At 45.7% G+C, this 14,732-nt stretch overlaps 1 protein-coding gene across 2 annotated transcripts; it reads right to left on the bottom strand.

Moving 5' to 3' along the window:
• Positions 1-989: 989 nt before the first annotated feature.
• LOC136434623 (uncharacterized) lies at positions 990-14,364 on the bottom strand. Of its 2 annotated transcripts, XM_066427528.1 has the most exons (12): positions 14,026-14,362; positions 9,078-12,268; positions 8,552-8,645; positions 8,068-8,166; positions 7,797-7,900; positions 7,307-7,462; positions 6,764-6,916; positions 5,846-5,934; positions 5,118-5,300; positions 4,217-4,361; positions 3,535-3,663; positions 990-1,566 (listed from the first exon to the last, which is right to left on the bottom strand). In XM_066427528.1, exons 1-12 carry the CDS (start codon positions 14,322-14,324, stop codon positions 1,382-1,384), a joined length of 4,827 nt encoding a protein of 1,608 aa, XP_066283625.1. In that variant the 5' UTR covers positions 14,325-14,362; the 3' UTR covers positions 990-1,381. The 2 variants fall into 2 exon arrangements, with proteins under 2 accessions (XP_066283625.1, XP_066283626.1); XM_066427529.1 differs by lacking the exons at positions 990-1,566; positions 3,535-3,663; positions 4,217-4,361 and having other exon boundaries at positions 5,196-5,306; positions 5,852-5,934; positions 14,026-14,364.
• Between the last annotated feature and the right edge of the window lie 368 nt (positions 14,365-14,732).

The raw sequence follows: 14,732 nt of genomic DNA, 5'->3' as shown, positions 1-14,732 counted from the left end.
TACTTAAGCAAATTAAGTCCAATTTGCATAATTTGCACTTCATTGTATACAACCCTCTCTAAGCTACCTGCCAAGTAAATAACATGAAAATCTGTCGCTCCTTTCTTCAGTTATTCTCCGTTGAAAATATTTACAAACACGCCATTGCAGTTCCAGTGACACATACCAGGGGGCCCAAAATCGACCTTGACCTTTCTCCTCCCAGCACCTACCCACATACCAAATATCATTTCAATCCATCCACACGTTCTTCAGTTATGCTGATTTTAAGCTTCCGGTGACACATACATACAAACACGGTGACACAAACATACACACACGCGCACACGCACGCAAACACAATAACTTCGCATGATTTGAACTTCAGTGTGTACATCTCCGTCCTACCTACCAGCGTACCAAATAACATGAAAATCTGTTGTTCCTCTCTTCAGTTAAACCCCTTTAGAACATTTTTACAAATAGGCCATTGCAGTTCCAGGGACACAAACCAGGGGGCCCAAAATCGACCTTGACCATTCTCCTCCCAGCGCATACCCACATACCAAATATCACTACAATCCATCTACACGTTCTACAGTTATGCTGACTTTAAGCATACGACGACACCCATGCAAACGATTTACCTCCTTACTTATGCAAATTCGGTCTCATCTGCATAGTTTGCACTTAAGTGTGTACAACTTGGTCTAACCTACCTGTGTACCAAAGAACATGACGATCTGTCCATCCACTCTTCAGTTCTTCTACATTTAAGATTTTATCAAATACGCCATTGCAGTTCCAGTCACACATGCTAGGAGGCCCAAAATCGACCTTGACCTTCCTCCACCTAACACCCACCCACATACCAAAAATCATTTCAATGCATGTACAGGTTTTACAGTTATGGTGACTTTAAGCGACCGGTGACACAAACATACACACAAACACCAAACGCAAGCAAAACAGTACTCCATGAAAAAGCCTTTTTTCATGGAGATAACAAACTGATATTTTTACTCGTGTGTGTTTTGTTGTCTTTTTAATCATACGTTTAGGCACGATATTCCCATTATGAAGTCAAGGGTAACACAAATCCAGTTTAGGACGCAGAGAGGTCGCCAACATGCCGCAATCCAGTGAGATACCCGCTTAATGCTACGGTCCCATTTCCAATCCGGGGCCCGGCCGGGCTGTTTGCGAAAACGAAAAATAAAAAGTGCACATGAAGACAATACACAATATATGGTTAGGAGTAATTTCTTAAAGTTTTGTGTCTTTTGTTTTCTTTTTCGTTACCACAAGCTGCCCAGCCGTCCCTGGATTTGAAATGGGACCGAAGCATATGGAAGACATAGGTTTTGCCATGACAGATGAAAAGCTGTGTATGTTCAATTTGCTAATCCCTGGCGTTCATGATAAAGTCTCTTAGTGTCTCTCGCAGTGTGCCGAAGGACGGCCTTTTTCCCGGTTCCTTGTCCCAACACTTCCGCATGAGCTGGTACAGGCTCTCCGGCCAGCTGCTCTCTCTGGGCATCCTGTACCCCTGCATCACTCTCTGGAGCACCTGCGTGTTGTCCCACCCTGCAAACACAATTTTGGAAGGGTTTAACGTTGGGTAACCTAAATTCGTGGGGTACTTAAAGTCGGGATTTTTCGAAAACGGGGTATTTAGGGATATGTGCTAGATGCAAAATCAGTTATAACGCCAGCAATGCAAAGCAGATAGACTAACGTATTCAGAACACTGGCTGAAAAGCTTCGATAACCATGCATTAGAAGTTGGCGACGTCAAAAACTCTCCGTCCCTTATTGACAGAGTCTGGGGGCTTCGTGGGAGAATCACCCAGCACGGTTGTTCGCTGGTTTATAAGACAAATGTCACATCTCCTGCCTGCTAAACACAATTATTTATAAGACAACTTATTACAATCTCTTTTGCTAACCTGCAACTGGATTCTAAGTGTGACCAATCATCAAAACTCCTCTCTGTTGCTACAACCTACGGCACGTGTATTTTCCCGCCGCCATATTGTTAACCAGAATCCTGTTGTCAAGCAGACGACAAAGGTTTGTGAGGAACACTTTTTGTCTAAATGCTGCGTGTGATAGTGGACTGAGGAAGATATTTTCCTCAAAGTTTGCTCCTAACACAACAAGGAACACATGGACATAGTGGTATTACCATTGCTACGGCATCCAGCTAACTTCCCATGAATAATGTAACGTTACACGTTGCCCGATGATGACGATGGGCCGACTTTGAGTGAAGTTCTACCGACTCAACACACGGGTTGTTCCCGAACTGGCCTGATGTGTGCGGTACGGCCGTTTTTTCGTGTATTTTTTTTTACTTGGACACGTCTATATCCATAGCACTCTCCTCAAGCCAAGGATAGAACGAATAGCTGCTGTATAAAATGTGATTAGCGGTAAGATATTCAAGACGAATCTTCTCTCCCGAATTAATGTGCCCCCCTGTCCGACAGCACCGTAATTGTGCGTGCGGCGGACGGTAGTTTGAAGTTGAAATATTATGGTGTCAGCACGACTAGAGACAAAATCTACCATATATATGATTAGTGCAAAGATAGTACATGATACTGACAGAATAATAGAAAAAAAGGATGGTTTATTGTTCTGCTAGATTGATTTCAGTCAACCATTATCGGAAAAATCCCGAATTTAGGTTACCCAACGTTACATACTCTCCAAGCAGATAAAGTTTAGAGGCCCCTGTTGCTTCTGACGATAGACTCCGGTCTACAATAGCTCACATAAAGGATAGATTTCCTCGATTCTGGGTTGGTGAAAATACTTGTGTCAGTGTTTCTTGTTTTAATGGTCTCATGTCTTTTGTATTTCATTGTGCTTCAGTCCAAGCAGAGATTGGTGGAGAAGACTGTGACCTTCTTATCATATGCCCCGTTTTCTGTCGGCACTCTCCACCAGAAAACGGGGCATATGATAAGAAGGTCACAATCTTCTCCGCCAATCTCGTCTTGAAAAGTAGGTCAACATACATATACACTGTACGCGTATATGTATAAGATCGAATGAAAACTCACCTATGTCGGTAGAATACACATTTCATTGTATACATGTAAATAGCTTCTACTGAAGTACAATGAAATACAAAGGAAATGAGACAATTAAAACAAGAAACACTGACACAAGAATTTTCACCAACCCAGAATCGAGGAAAACTATCCTTTATGTCGGCTATTGTAGACCGGAATCTATCTCAAAACTTTATTGACTAAATCTGAAAGAACGGTAGGATCAAGGACATTATACAAGAGGTTATAACCTTCTTGGTAGGATCAACGAGTTTCAAAAGGCGGGGACCTCCTTGTTAACCTTCTTTGGCAGGATGTAGATTAGCAGGTGACGACACGTTCCACGTAATGCAATCCACAACTCCAGGGTGTCTACTGCACGTAGTAAGATGCTGGTGTATTACAGTACAGTATATTAGAGTATCTATATAGGAATTCGAACTGCAGAAACTGGCCTGAGTAGATATTCTAGACATGAGACAGTGCTACTCACCCATGTAGGGTACTTTTCCCTTGCTGAGGATCTCGGCCAGGAGGATCCCAAAGGACCAGACGTCGGACTGCACCGTGAACTCGTGAGTCTGGATGGACTCGATAGCCGTCCACCTGATGGGGAACTGGGCTGGAAGGAGATGTACAGACGATCACACGTATTAGTATTACCTTCATGTAACCATGTCCACCGGCTCAAACTGCTTGTTGTTTTGACGCGTGGTAGGATGCAGGTAAAAGGATTAAATGATCACGACACATATATGTTTACTAGTATCATAGTCTTCCGAAGTATACCATATATTACCCACGCTTTATACCAAAGGAATGTATTATCGTATTAGAGGCCTTGGCAAGAGAAATCAACACAGCATGAAGAAATTCAACAATTTATTAATCTCTAAAAAAACACATCTTTTAGCAGGAGAAGAGGTGGGTCCTGAATGAACACTATTGGCATTTACATATTATCAATAACAGAATAACTCCTTCCTCGCCTTAGGCTTTTGGATGTAATCATAATGTTATTCCTTGGATTATACCGTTTTACAGTCAAGGGGCACTGAAAACAGACGTGACTAATACTTGTAAGTTGGAGAAAGTTTCTATTTTTAAAAATCTAGTTTCAAATTGTCTGATGAGGGAGTGAGAGATACTTGGTATTAATCGACGCAAACATTTACCAGAGGACGCCTTGTAGTGGTCTATCCTGGCCAGTCCGAAGTCCGCCACCTTACAGACGCTGTCCTCCCCCACCAGCACATTCGCCGCCCGCAGGTCTCGGTGCACGATGTTGTTCTCCTCCAGGTACGCCATCCCGTCAGACACCTGGAAAATACTACACTTATAGCACACATCTGAAGCTGTATACTTCAGGGCAGTCATCCTTTTCTGGAAATGTTTTGGGCAGACCGGTAGCGCGGTAGCCTCATTTGCAGGCTCTAAGAGTGAGGTTTTGCCGGGGGCTTGCAATGTTTGTTATTGTGTTATTTTCTGATGCCATATCAGTACTATTACCGCCGCCAAAGAAACCGAGTGCACTAGAACTGACATGGCACCAGAGAACAAACACACACACACCAAAAAAAGCCTGACTCGTAGAGCCTGTATATAAGCTTATTAAGGAGGCTAGCAGATTGGAGAGACTAGGCCAAAGAATTATATAGCTGGGCTTTTTCCAGCCAAATAACGCGTGGCGTGTCAGGTGCGCACTAGTATGGTATTCTGAGACTGAAGAAGTCGGCCAAGTTTGTGGAAAGCTAGCGCTCTTCAAAAGCATTTTCCATGCCATTGTATTCTTTTTATACCTTTGACTGCATCCCTCTTATTTCGTGTCGAGGAATAGATGATACTAGTCATTATATTCAATAGAAAACTTGGAGGTATAAGCTATTATTCATAAGACAACATTTCATTTGCATTGACGATAACCGGTTGTTTCGCTACATTGTCAGTTCGCTACAGTCGTTTCGCTACATGGCATAAGTGGTTTCACTACATGGCACAAAGTTCTTTCGCTACATGGTGCAAGTTGTTTCGCTACATTTGAATGTCATTTCCCTATTAGCTATAATCTCCACCCACCTGTACGGCTATGTTGACCAGCTCCATGAGTGTGAAGCTGCAGCCCTGTCCGTGCCTCAGGTACTTCTCCAGACTGCCGTTAGCCATGAACTCGGTGATGATGAGGACCGGGTCCTTCTCGGAGCAGACTCCGTACAGCTGCACCAGGTTAGGGTGGTACAGCCGCATCATCATCTCCGCCTCCTGTTAGTTTATTGTTTATTGTTTATTTGCACATAAAAAGCCGCTAGGGTACCCAAAATCTAATCATTTCCAGGTCTTATCAAGACCTACGTACCTACCAAATATCAAGACAATCCATCCAAGCCTTCTCGAGTTATGCTGTTAAATTACATACATACACGTTACACACACACACACATTCACACATACAAACGCTACCCAAAACATAATCTTCTTGGCGAAGAAAATACATTAGAGAGAAAACAGCAGAGAGAAACATGCATAGGAAACCTGAAAGTTTTTTTAGGGTTTCCCATTAGTTGCGATTGACTACTTATTGCAATTATAATTGCTGATCATCTTATAAAATATACATAAGTGAATAAGATCTGACAAAATGCTAATCATCATAGATAGATAAATAAATAAGGAAAACCAAACATACTAACTAACTAAAGAAATAATGCAATCAGACGGCATATCAAAATTTACAGAAGTGAAAGAGATTCAAATTACATATTTCAAAACTGATGAGTACAAAGTAGAAATAAAAGCCAAATGTTGACCTGTAGGAAGGTCGACACGGTGGACCCGGCCCGAGTCGTCTTCACCGCCACCTTCACAGCCGTCTCGTCGGCGTCGCCGTTCCAGAATCCTGCGGGACAGAGACAGACGTGATCTGTGTTATTTCCCGAGCAATGGAGGCTATGTTTTCCGGGTCATTTGTTGGTTTGTGGACAAATTGTAATCAACAGGATACGTATAACCATGTGGGTTTTGATGCTTACTCGAGCTTTGGTAGGCCTTGTTAGCCTGGGTGCCACCCTACTTAGTTTACTGTGGCTCCCATACTCGCTGCCTCAAAATATGTATGGCGAGTATGGGAGCCACAGTAATGCTTAGGTCACATTTCCAAACCGGGGCCCGGCCGGGCTGTTTGCGTGACCGAAATGTGAACAATTCATATCAAGAATATACACAAATGGTGCTCATGATTATTTTTTTTTGCAATTTTTTGGTGTTTTGTTATCTTTTATTTCATACTTTTCGTTCCCGCAAACCGCCCGGCCGGGCCGTGGGTTGGAAATTGTAACCTTAGCATAAACTAAGTACGGTGGTACCCGGACTGCGTATAAGGTCTCGTCCTGGTCAAGAAAAGTTGATTTCTAAATCAAGAAATGGTTGAATCTGGGACAATTGTCCGTATGCTTATTATGATGCTATGTGAATGATTATTGCCGAATAAAAATGCTATCATTCCTTCGTGATGAATGATCAGAATTTCATAATCAAGACAAAGTGTAATCCTATTGGAAACATTACATGTTACAGACAGCTTCTTTACCTCAGATGAGGCCTTCCTCCCACTACTTGTCTGTACGAATGGTTCCCAGTTCAGACGAGAGCATATTGTATGGCGTACATGACCGTCTTCCACCGTCACTGGCATCCCTGAGTCTGAGCATGGCCGTGCAATCACTTACCTTCCACCACGTCTCCGAACTGCCCCTGTCCCAGCTTCTTGCCCAGCTTGATCCTCTCCCTGGACACTTCCCAGCGACCCTTGAAGTCTTTGATCTGCGGTTTGGGCTTGGGACAAGGCTGGTCGAGTGGACAGCCTGCAATGCTGCCTTTCTCTGTTGAAAAATATACTTTATAAGATAAAGAATACATTTTCTTGCTGTCGCAGTAAAGTTGTGCCAAACCCCAAAGCTTTCTTCCTCTTCACACACACTCATCACTCATGCAAACACATGTACAGAGAGAGAGAGAGAGGCCGAGGAAAAGTGTTTAAAGCTATCACGTCTTTTTGCTTCGTTGGTCTATCTAGTGATAGCTTTCTTATCTGTTTGTTTGCTTGTTGTTCGTGCATTTTCCAACAGATGTGAGAAGGCCAGCCGTCCAGACGAAAACACACCACTAGATAGACGTAAAAACTGTCGTCGGATAAAGACGTACAGAAACAAGCTGAAGCCATGCATGTAACGAGTGATAAAATGGACGATTGCCTGAGACATTCCTCTCACCTATGAGCTCCTTCATCAGCTCCTGTAAGGTGTCGTACTCCTGCTCCTTGGAGACGCGCAGCTTGTTGTGTTTGGTTCTCTCCACCTTGAACCGCCGGATCACCTCTCGGCCCTCCTTGTCCTTGTTTTTCACAGAAATCGTGTACAAATGCGATCCTAGTCAAGAAGGACATACACTCTAAGGTAAGTCACGAAAGTACGAGAGAAAACATTTGTATATTTTTCAAGTCCCTTGACTTTTTACCATTTTGTCATATTGTCCACAAAGTGAGAGGTGCAAATCATGAAATCTACGAGAAAAGGGAAAGAAAAACTAAACGTTTACATAGAGGAAATTTAGAAAAAGATTCTTTACTACTAGTAGTATCTGTATATTCGTTATAGCATCCAAGTTCACCAGACCGTCTACAGGGGCACAACTGTACGCAGTCCATGGCGCTATGAGAATCCTCCTAGGGGTGTGGTTTGATCAGACCTGTCCGTTCCTTACCTTTAGTGCTCTGAGTTTCCCTGACCAGATACGTCCCGACGCCACAGGTCCGAGCCCGCAGCAGAGCGTCCGCGTCTTTCCTGTCCATGGAACCGAGGTACCACCTGAGCAACACAATCACTGCTAAGTAACATGATCAGGGTGTCTGTTAGATAAACATAAATATAACGGTTTCAGGAGATATCATCTTATTTCTGCATCTGCAGCCGGGAAAGCTCCTTAAATTAACAAACTGCAGGAACGTTATGGGAAGAGTTTGTGGAATACTCACTCTTCCCGCTGTAGGTCGTCCATGGGTGCGACATAGCCTGCCGGTACCAGTCCGACCTCCAAAGTGTCCAACAGTCGCGCTTGGTACCACTCATCATCCCTGGAAAATGGTTAAAAAAAATTAAAAATCTAACGGTTCTTAGTGGCAAATGTGCTAGATGTTGGCACATCGGCAACCAAATCCGTATTGTGCTTTTTGCCACACATCTCGACAGATTATCCAAAGAGGCTCGGTGGGCGTCACCGCCAGGAAAGGTTGTGTAAAGCGCCTTTCCCAAGGGCACAACGTCGGGGCATGGTGATTATCGAACTCGGAACCTATTGGTTCCGAGTTCAACGCTCTAACCGTTGCGCCACGCCGACGTCACAGGAAACTAAAAATACCCTTAAACAAAGTGATCATGAAGTATCCCACTAGCTTTGGTTTCATTTCATAGTGTCCTCTGAGCCAATCAAACCTGGACAAATAGTTTGAAGAAACTGACCTGAAATCTAAGATCTCGACTTTCTGGTCCTTCTGTAAGCGCAGGGCTGTCGGGAACTCCGGCTCCAAGTCGAACAGTGCCACGTATGTGTATTCTGTTGGAGGTGATAGCACAGTGTCAGTTTTCTCATTACACAACCATTTAGCAAAAATACCCACACACGGATGAAGGAAATGAGAATTCCCTATGTGGAAGACAAATGAAAATGAATTGGCAGCAAATAACGCTCCTTGAATAATTTCAGCAGGTTGGTAAGTTACTGAATAGAAAGATCCTTTGTACACAGCCAAGTGTTTTATTCAGCCGATCGGTGACCGTCTGTCACCTTCCTCGGGGCAATTCTGACTGGTTCACTTTGCACTGCAGCTACAGGTGTCGCTGCTAACAGATGCTTTACAGGTAATTTACTTTTGGGACCGCATCTGTAAGCAGCGACACCTATAGCTGCAGTGCAAAGTGAACAGAATTACCATAAGGAAGGTGACAGACGGTCACCGAAACGTCGGTTGCTGTTTTTTAAAAATACCTTTGACGTCTTTTTCTGGACTGGAGCCGTGCTTTTGCCTGAGCTGCTTGGCCTTGTAGTGGTCGCTGTTTTTGACTTCCTCCACGCAGATGTGCGGCAACCAGCCCTGTCTGCCGTCGTGGATGGTCTCTCCGTGCCACATGCCGTCGTGCATCTTCCGCAGCACCCTCACGATGTCCCCCCGTTCCAGGGACAGCTCGTCCGGCTGCGCAGCGTTCCTGCTCTTCGTCACGACCGTCATGGGGCAGTCCCAGTCCGGGTAGATCTTCCCCCCTTGCGGGTCGGCAGCGCTGTACTGCAGCGCCTCCACCCACCGCGTCAGCTCGCTCTCCGTCTTTAGCGAGAACACCATCTCCTGGTGCTGCCCGGAGCTGTCCTCGTGTAGAGTCACGCGCAGTTTGTTGGTCGGCTTGGGTTTAAAGAAATACAGATTCTGGAGAAATGATGACAACCTCCTTTTGCCTCCCTCAGAGCGATCAGACGAGGACGAGTTCTCTGAATCGTCGTAGATCTTATTGACTTCTTCTACATCAAGCCTGTTGCGCATGCAGTAGTTGACAAGTTCGTAGGTGGCTTCGCTGCCCCTTTTGTGCAGCTTCTTTGCGATGAGTAGACAGTCCGATAGAAGGATGACATAGCGGTGGGTGTTTGGACCCTTGTCTCTGACCCAAATCAGTTCACCCTGTTTCACAATCCAGCGACTCTTGTCGAGCAGAGAAAACGGCGGTTTGCACTTCGCGAGGCGAAGCTTGTTGACTACTAGCTCTTCTAGCTCCATCGCCTGCTGCTCTTTGTAAGCTGCTTGGTTACATCTTACGGCAAGGGCCTTCGTTGTCTGCCGGGCCTGCTCTGCTGTCTCAAAGTACTCTGAGTTAACGTCCCTGAACGTCAGGATTCGCTCCACAAGGAGAGGGAAGCGCGTCACTCTCTGCATGGGGGTTAACAAGAAGGCGGTCATGGGGAGGTTTCCGCACTGCGGGTCGGTTTCCAACTGCCGCACGTCGTCGCAGAAAGACTTCTCGGCCTCCATGAGCCCGATCAGCGCCTTGGAGTGGTAGTGCATGTTCCTGCAGTAGGTGACGTACGGCTCCTGGAACCGCTTGCTGGCGTGACGTAGGATGATGTCACACACGTCCGAGACGACGGGGGCCTGTTCGCGCACGCGCGCCTGCAGGTCGGACAGGAAGGCCCGGCTGGCGTTGATGACGTGGGCGACGTGAACGGAGATCAAGGTCAGCGCCTGTCCGCCCTCGACGTTATTCTTCTCCAGGTTCCTCAAGAAGTGTTCTCCCAAGACGTACATACTCTTGATGAACGACTCCTCGGACGACAGCACCTCAAACATGGCCTCTTGAAGCTGCCTCTGCTTCTGGGTAAGACGGTACTTGATCCCGCTCTGGATGACTTGAGGAAACTTGTCCCAGGTGGGGGTACTTGAAGACATCCAGGTGAGCGTAGGCGGTCCTTGAGTGTCGCTCTTTACCAAGATAGGTATCCTTTCCGTCTGATACACGTGGTAGAGTGGAGCAGGGGTCATGTAGTGGCTCTGGTTGTTGATGGAGGCACTACGCTTGACTGTCCGAGGAGAAGAGTCGCCGTGGAGTTCCTCGCTCGTACGGAAGGGCTGGGAGAGCGGTTCGCTCTCCTCGTCTCCGCAAAGCGCCACCACGCGGATGACGTAGTGAGTCTTGGGCTGCAGACCCTCGCAGGTGATGGACGTGTCCTCGGGGTGGTTCAACCTCCTCATGACGAGCTCTGTGTACGGCTCGTACAGTTCCGTCACCGTCACCACATAGCCGTCGATCTTGTGCCGAGGAGGCTTCCAGGTGGCCGTCACCTTCCTGCCATCGTTGTAAACGATCGTCAAGTTCTTCGGCTCGGCGACGGGGGACGGCACCGCGCCTGGTCGGAGCACCTGCCGCCGCTGGAGAGTGGAGATCCGCCGCTGGATCTTCCTCCTGTGCCCCGCGTTTGTGATCTTCAGCTCAGTCTTCAGGAAGCCGTCTAGGTCGTCTTTCGAGACCAAATCCCAACCGCTCACCGAGTTCTTTTCGAAAAGACTGGCGTGACGGCGAACGTCCTCTTGAGGATCGGCTTCGAAGTACTGCCGCACTTCCGATGGCGACCAGTGGTCGAGGGGCTTTGACACCAACGGGAGCCCGTGTGGTTCAACTCCCCGTCTCGCCACCGTCGCAGGTGATCTTGCAGGCATCGGAGCTGTGTTTCGGAGCAAGTGTGCTCTCTGAAACCATTCCGTGTCTAGTTCTTTGCTTAACGTCATGTCGTCAGGTTCTAATGTTGGGTGGTCTATTTCTTCGTCAATTCCTGCTACTTGTTTCGAAATTATCTTCAAGAAGTCTTCATTCCCTGACGATATAGGGGTAGGGGGTAGGGACCTTCGAAACACGTCGGACCTCTTGAAACGATCTGTTCTGTCTCTCATAGGTTTTGGAAAGTCGTAGAGCCAATCAGAAGGCATGTTCTTGTATACCGGTGACTGGCGCTCCTCTGGTATTGCACTTGTCATGATGGAAGATTCGTGTTTTAGTATATCTGACTCGCTCTTAGTGACCGAATAGTCTAGCCTAGACGACAACGAAGATTTAGGATGCTCAGGCTGTAGAATGATAGAGGTGTGAGGTTTGTCCGATGATTCACTTCCCGTGCCGGTATCTTCAAATGTTCTCTCAAGGGGCATGGAATGTCTTTTGGTCGACTCATCTGTCAAATAGGGAAACCTTTTACTCACATGGTCTTGAAGAGGAACGAAGGATGATCTCTTACCAGGTCTGTTCAGATCTTCGGACCGCGTATGCGTTTTTGTTGGAGACGCTTTTAGCCGTGACGAGGCGGTATTTTCCGTTGAACTTGAAAAGAGAGCACGCATTCTGTCAACCCTGCCTTCTGAATTAGGAGGAACCCTTCCTCTTGACCATGATGACTTTTCGCTCGAGATAACTGGTGAACCTGAATCCGTTGGTTTCGACATTGTCTCTGGTCTAAGAGAATACCTATTTCTATTATCTAATGGAGGAAAAGTTCTACGGGCAACGACGTCTCTGTCGAAAGCCGTCGGCGTCGGGTGACGGTCTTCACCGATGTCTTTGCGCTGTTTGTCTGGGAGTGTTGTGGCTTGTCTGGGAGTGGTCTTGGTGATTCCTCCCCGTACTTCACCGGATTCGCTTTGGGTCCTGAAGAATAAGACAAAATCATAGTTTTTATTAATTGTAAATTGTTTTTATTCATTGTATATTGATATTATCATGTTTATATGTATAATATTGTGGATTTACCATGTTTATATGTATGATATTGTGAATTCGATATGACCATGACTTTCGACCTCTACTCTTTGCGAAAGCTATACATTTGCAGAAATCCCTTCCACACACATAATTGGTCCTATTCTCACAACTATTAAGGGGATTTTAAGAAAAACTTGTGTACGTGTGCCAGCACATTGGAATAGCATAGAACGAATTAAAAACAAAATAAATGGAGCAAAGGAAAACTATAACAAGCAAAAAAAAACAGCAACTCATAATTAACTTAAAAGCAAAACTTCTTCTGTGAGTGAATCGCAGTCGCTGGTTCTAGAAACTTTTTTCTCATAATGTTGTACCAATCGGTACACATTAATTGATTCAACGCTGTGCTTCTGTCACGTTCTACGGTAAGTGTTGGCACGTACAGCCGTGTGCTCGATTGGGAGGTATGTGGACTTTGTAAACAATAACGTCACTCTGAAATGCTGTTTGGTGGCAATAAAGGCATTTCAACTTTCACTTTGTGTAGCTAGATAGGTCTTCTGTCACAAATTTGTCCTTCTAGTTGTTTTTCTGTTACATTCCCTTGACGTGTGAGGTCTTGTAACGTTATCGTTTTCGACATTCTTGCATTGTTGCATATCGAAGAGGTAACGTTATTAGCGTTACCGTCTTTTGTGGGGCGACAGAGCATGTTATGTTCCAGTCATGCTAACTCAGTTGGAAAACATAATTATAAGGTTGGGTTCGGTACGTGCTAAGAATCCTCTTCATCAGTATCTACTGGACCCAGTCGTTGGAGAATTTGTGTTATTCCATGAGTTACGTTGTTGGCTTGAGCCAACGCCCCCCCCCCACGTTTGATTGTACCGACTGACCCCGACATTGATTTTTCTAATAGCGACTTCATATTCTACTGAATTCTTCCTTGTATTAAAAAAATGTTCAAAACTGTAAATGTCGGAACTCTGTGACCTGGTTATCGACATAAAAAATGAGGACGTCGATTTTTATCGAAGCGCCCGGGGTTCGGTACGTGCTAAGAATCCTCTTCATCACTATCTACTGGACCCAGTCGTTGGAGAATTTGTGTTATTCCATGAGTTACGTTGTTGGCTTGAGCCAACGCCCCCCCCCCCACGTTTGATTGTACCGACTGACCCCGACATTGATTTTTCTAATAGCGACTTCATATTCTACTGAATTCTTCCTTGTATTAAAAAAATGTTCAAAACTGTAAATGTCGGAACTCTGTGACCTGGTTATCGACATCAAAAAATGAGGACGTCGATTTTTATCGAAGCGCCCGGTGTTTGCTAAGTTTCACTATCGTCTGATAATGACGTCATAGCCCGAACACCTGTACGACCCAGTAACAGTATACAGTGTGGCGGACCTATATAACTATTTAACCGTTATATTTACCTGTCTGTGAGCGTTTTGTGTTTACATATGGTTAGAAGGGCACACATGGGTGATAACTGGCCATCTCTACGGCCTTTGATACTACCGTAAAGCTTAGTTTCTATCAGTTTTAAACTCACACAATGAATGTGAAAGATCTTTGAACCGTTACTTCCTGTTGCAATGTGCCACAGGGAAGTCGCCTGCGTTTTAAGAGTTAGTGCGAAGTAGGGCTTCATCTGAGAAGAATCAAAAGACTCAACAAGTGTCCTTCTCACCTGAGTTTATCCAAAGCGGACAGGTGTGTCGGCGAGAAGCCCGCAGACGACTTTCTGTGTCTTTCGTGGAACAGCTGATCAATGGCGGTTTCTAGTCTGTCAATGTCACGCTGCTGTACCCCTCCCCCTTCCTGGGACAGCATGACCTTGTCCTCGCTGGTCAGTCGGAACAGCAGCTTCGGCGTCATGAGTTCCTCACGCCGTAGGAAAGCCACGATCCTGTCGTGGATTCTGTTCGCACGGCACCAGGACTCGAAATCAAACTGCCCGCTGTCGCCCTTCCCCCGAGGCGACGCCATATTGGGTATCGTTGTGTAATGGGCCGTTTGGTGCGTATACATGTCCCTGTGCAAACAATGTCCCCCCTGGCTATTATTGTGCTACTTAGGGTCGCTAGGTAGCCTTTGAACCCGTCTTTTGTTACGCTTCGGGTCTTTCACCTGTTGAACAGGGACATACTTGGAACATAACTACTGTAGACGAGCACTTCTCTGACAGCAAAACCGATATATAAACAAGACTCCGTAGGACACAAGCCTCCGTCAAGTAATCATGGTTTTTACGGTGTTGGCAAATTTGTTTGATATTGTCCTTACAAGTGGTAACAATTCCCTTAAAACCTCTGTTTATTGTACTTGTTTCTTATAACATTAAGCAGTGTTAAACAAAGGCAGTGTAGCAAGGTGGAGCCTAACCTCTGCATAAAA

The sequence above is a fragment of the Branchiostoma lanceolatum genome, chromosome 5 (genome assembly GCF_035083965.1).
Source record: "Branchiostoma lanceolatum isolate klBraLanc5 chromosome 5, klBraLanc5.hap2, whole genome shotgun sequence".
In the NCBI taxonomy this organism is placed as follows: Eukaryota; Metazoa; Chordata; class Leptocardii; order Amphioxiformes; family Branchiostomatidae; genus Branchiostoma; species Branchiostoma lanceolatum.
Note: the sequence above shows the minus strand (reverse complement) of the source record. Positions and strands in the feature narration are given on the sequence as shown.

Bases quoted from the DNA above. Each gene is read 5' to 3' on its own strand.
- LOC136434623 (XM_066427528.1), bottom strand. From the start codon at position 14,324: ATGGCGTCGCCTCGGGGGAAGGGCGACAGCGGGCAGTTTGATTTCGAG. The intron at 5,301-5,845 runs GTCAACATTTGG...ATAAACTAACAG, and splicing joins CCGTGTCGACCTTCCTACAG to GAGGCGGAGATGATGATGCG. The intron at 1,567-3,534 runs GTGAGTAGCACT...TTGTGTTTGCAG, and splicing joins GGGAAAAGTACCCTACATGG to GGTGGGACAACACGCAGGTG.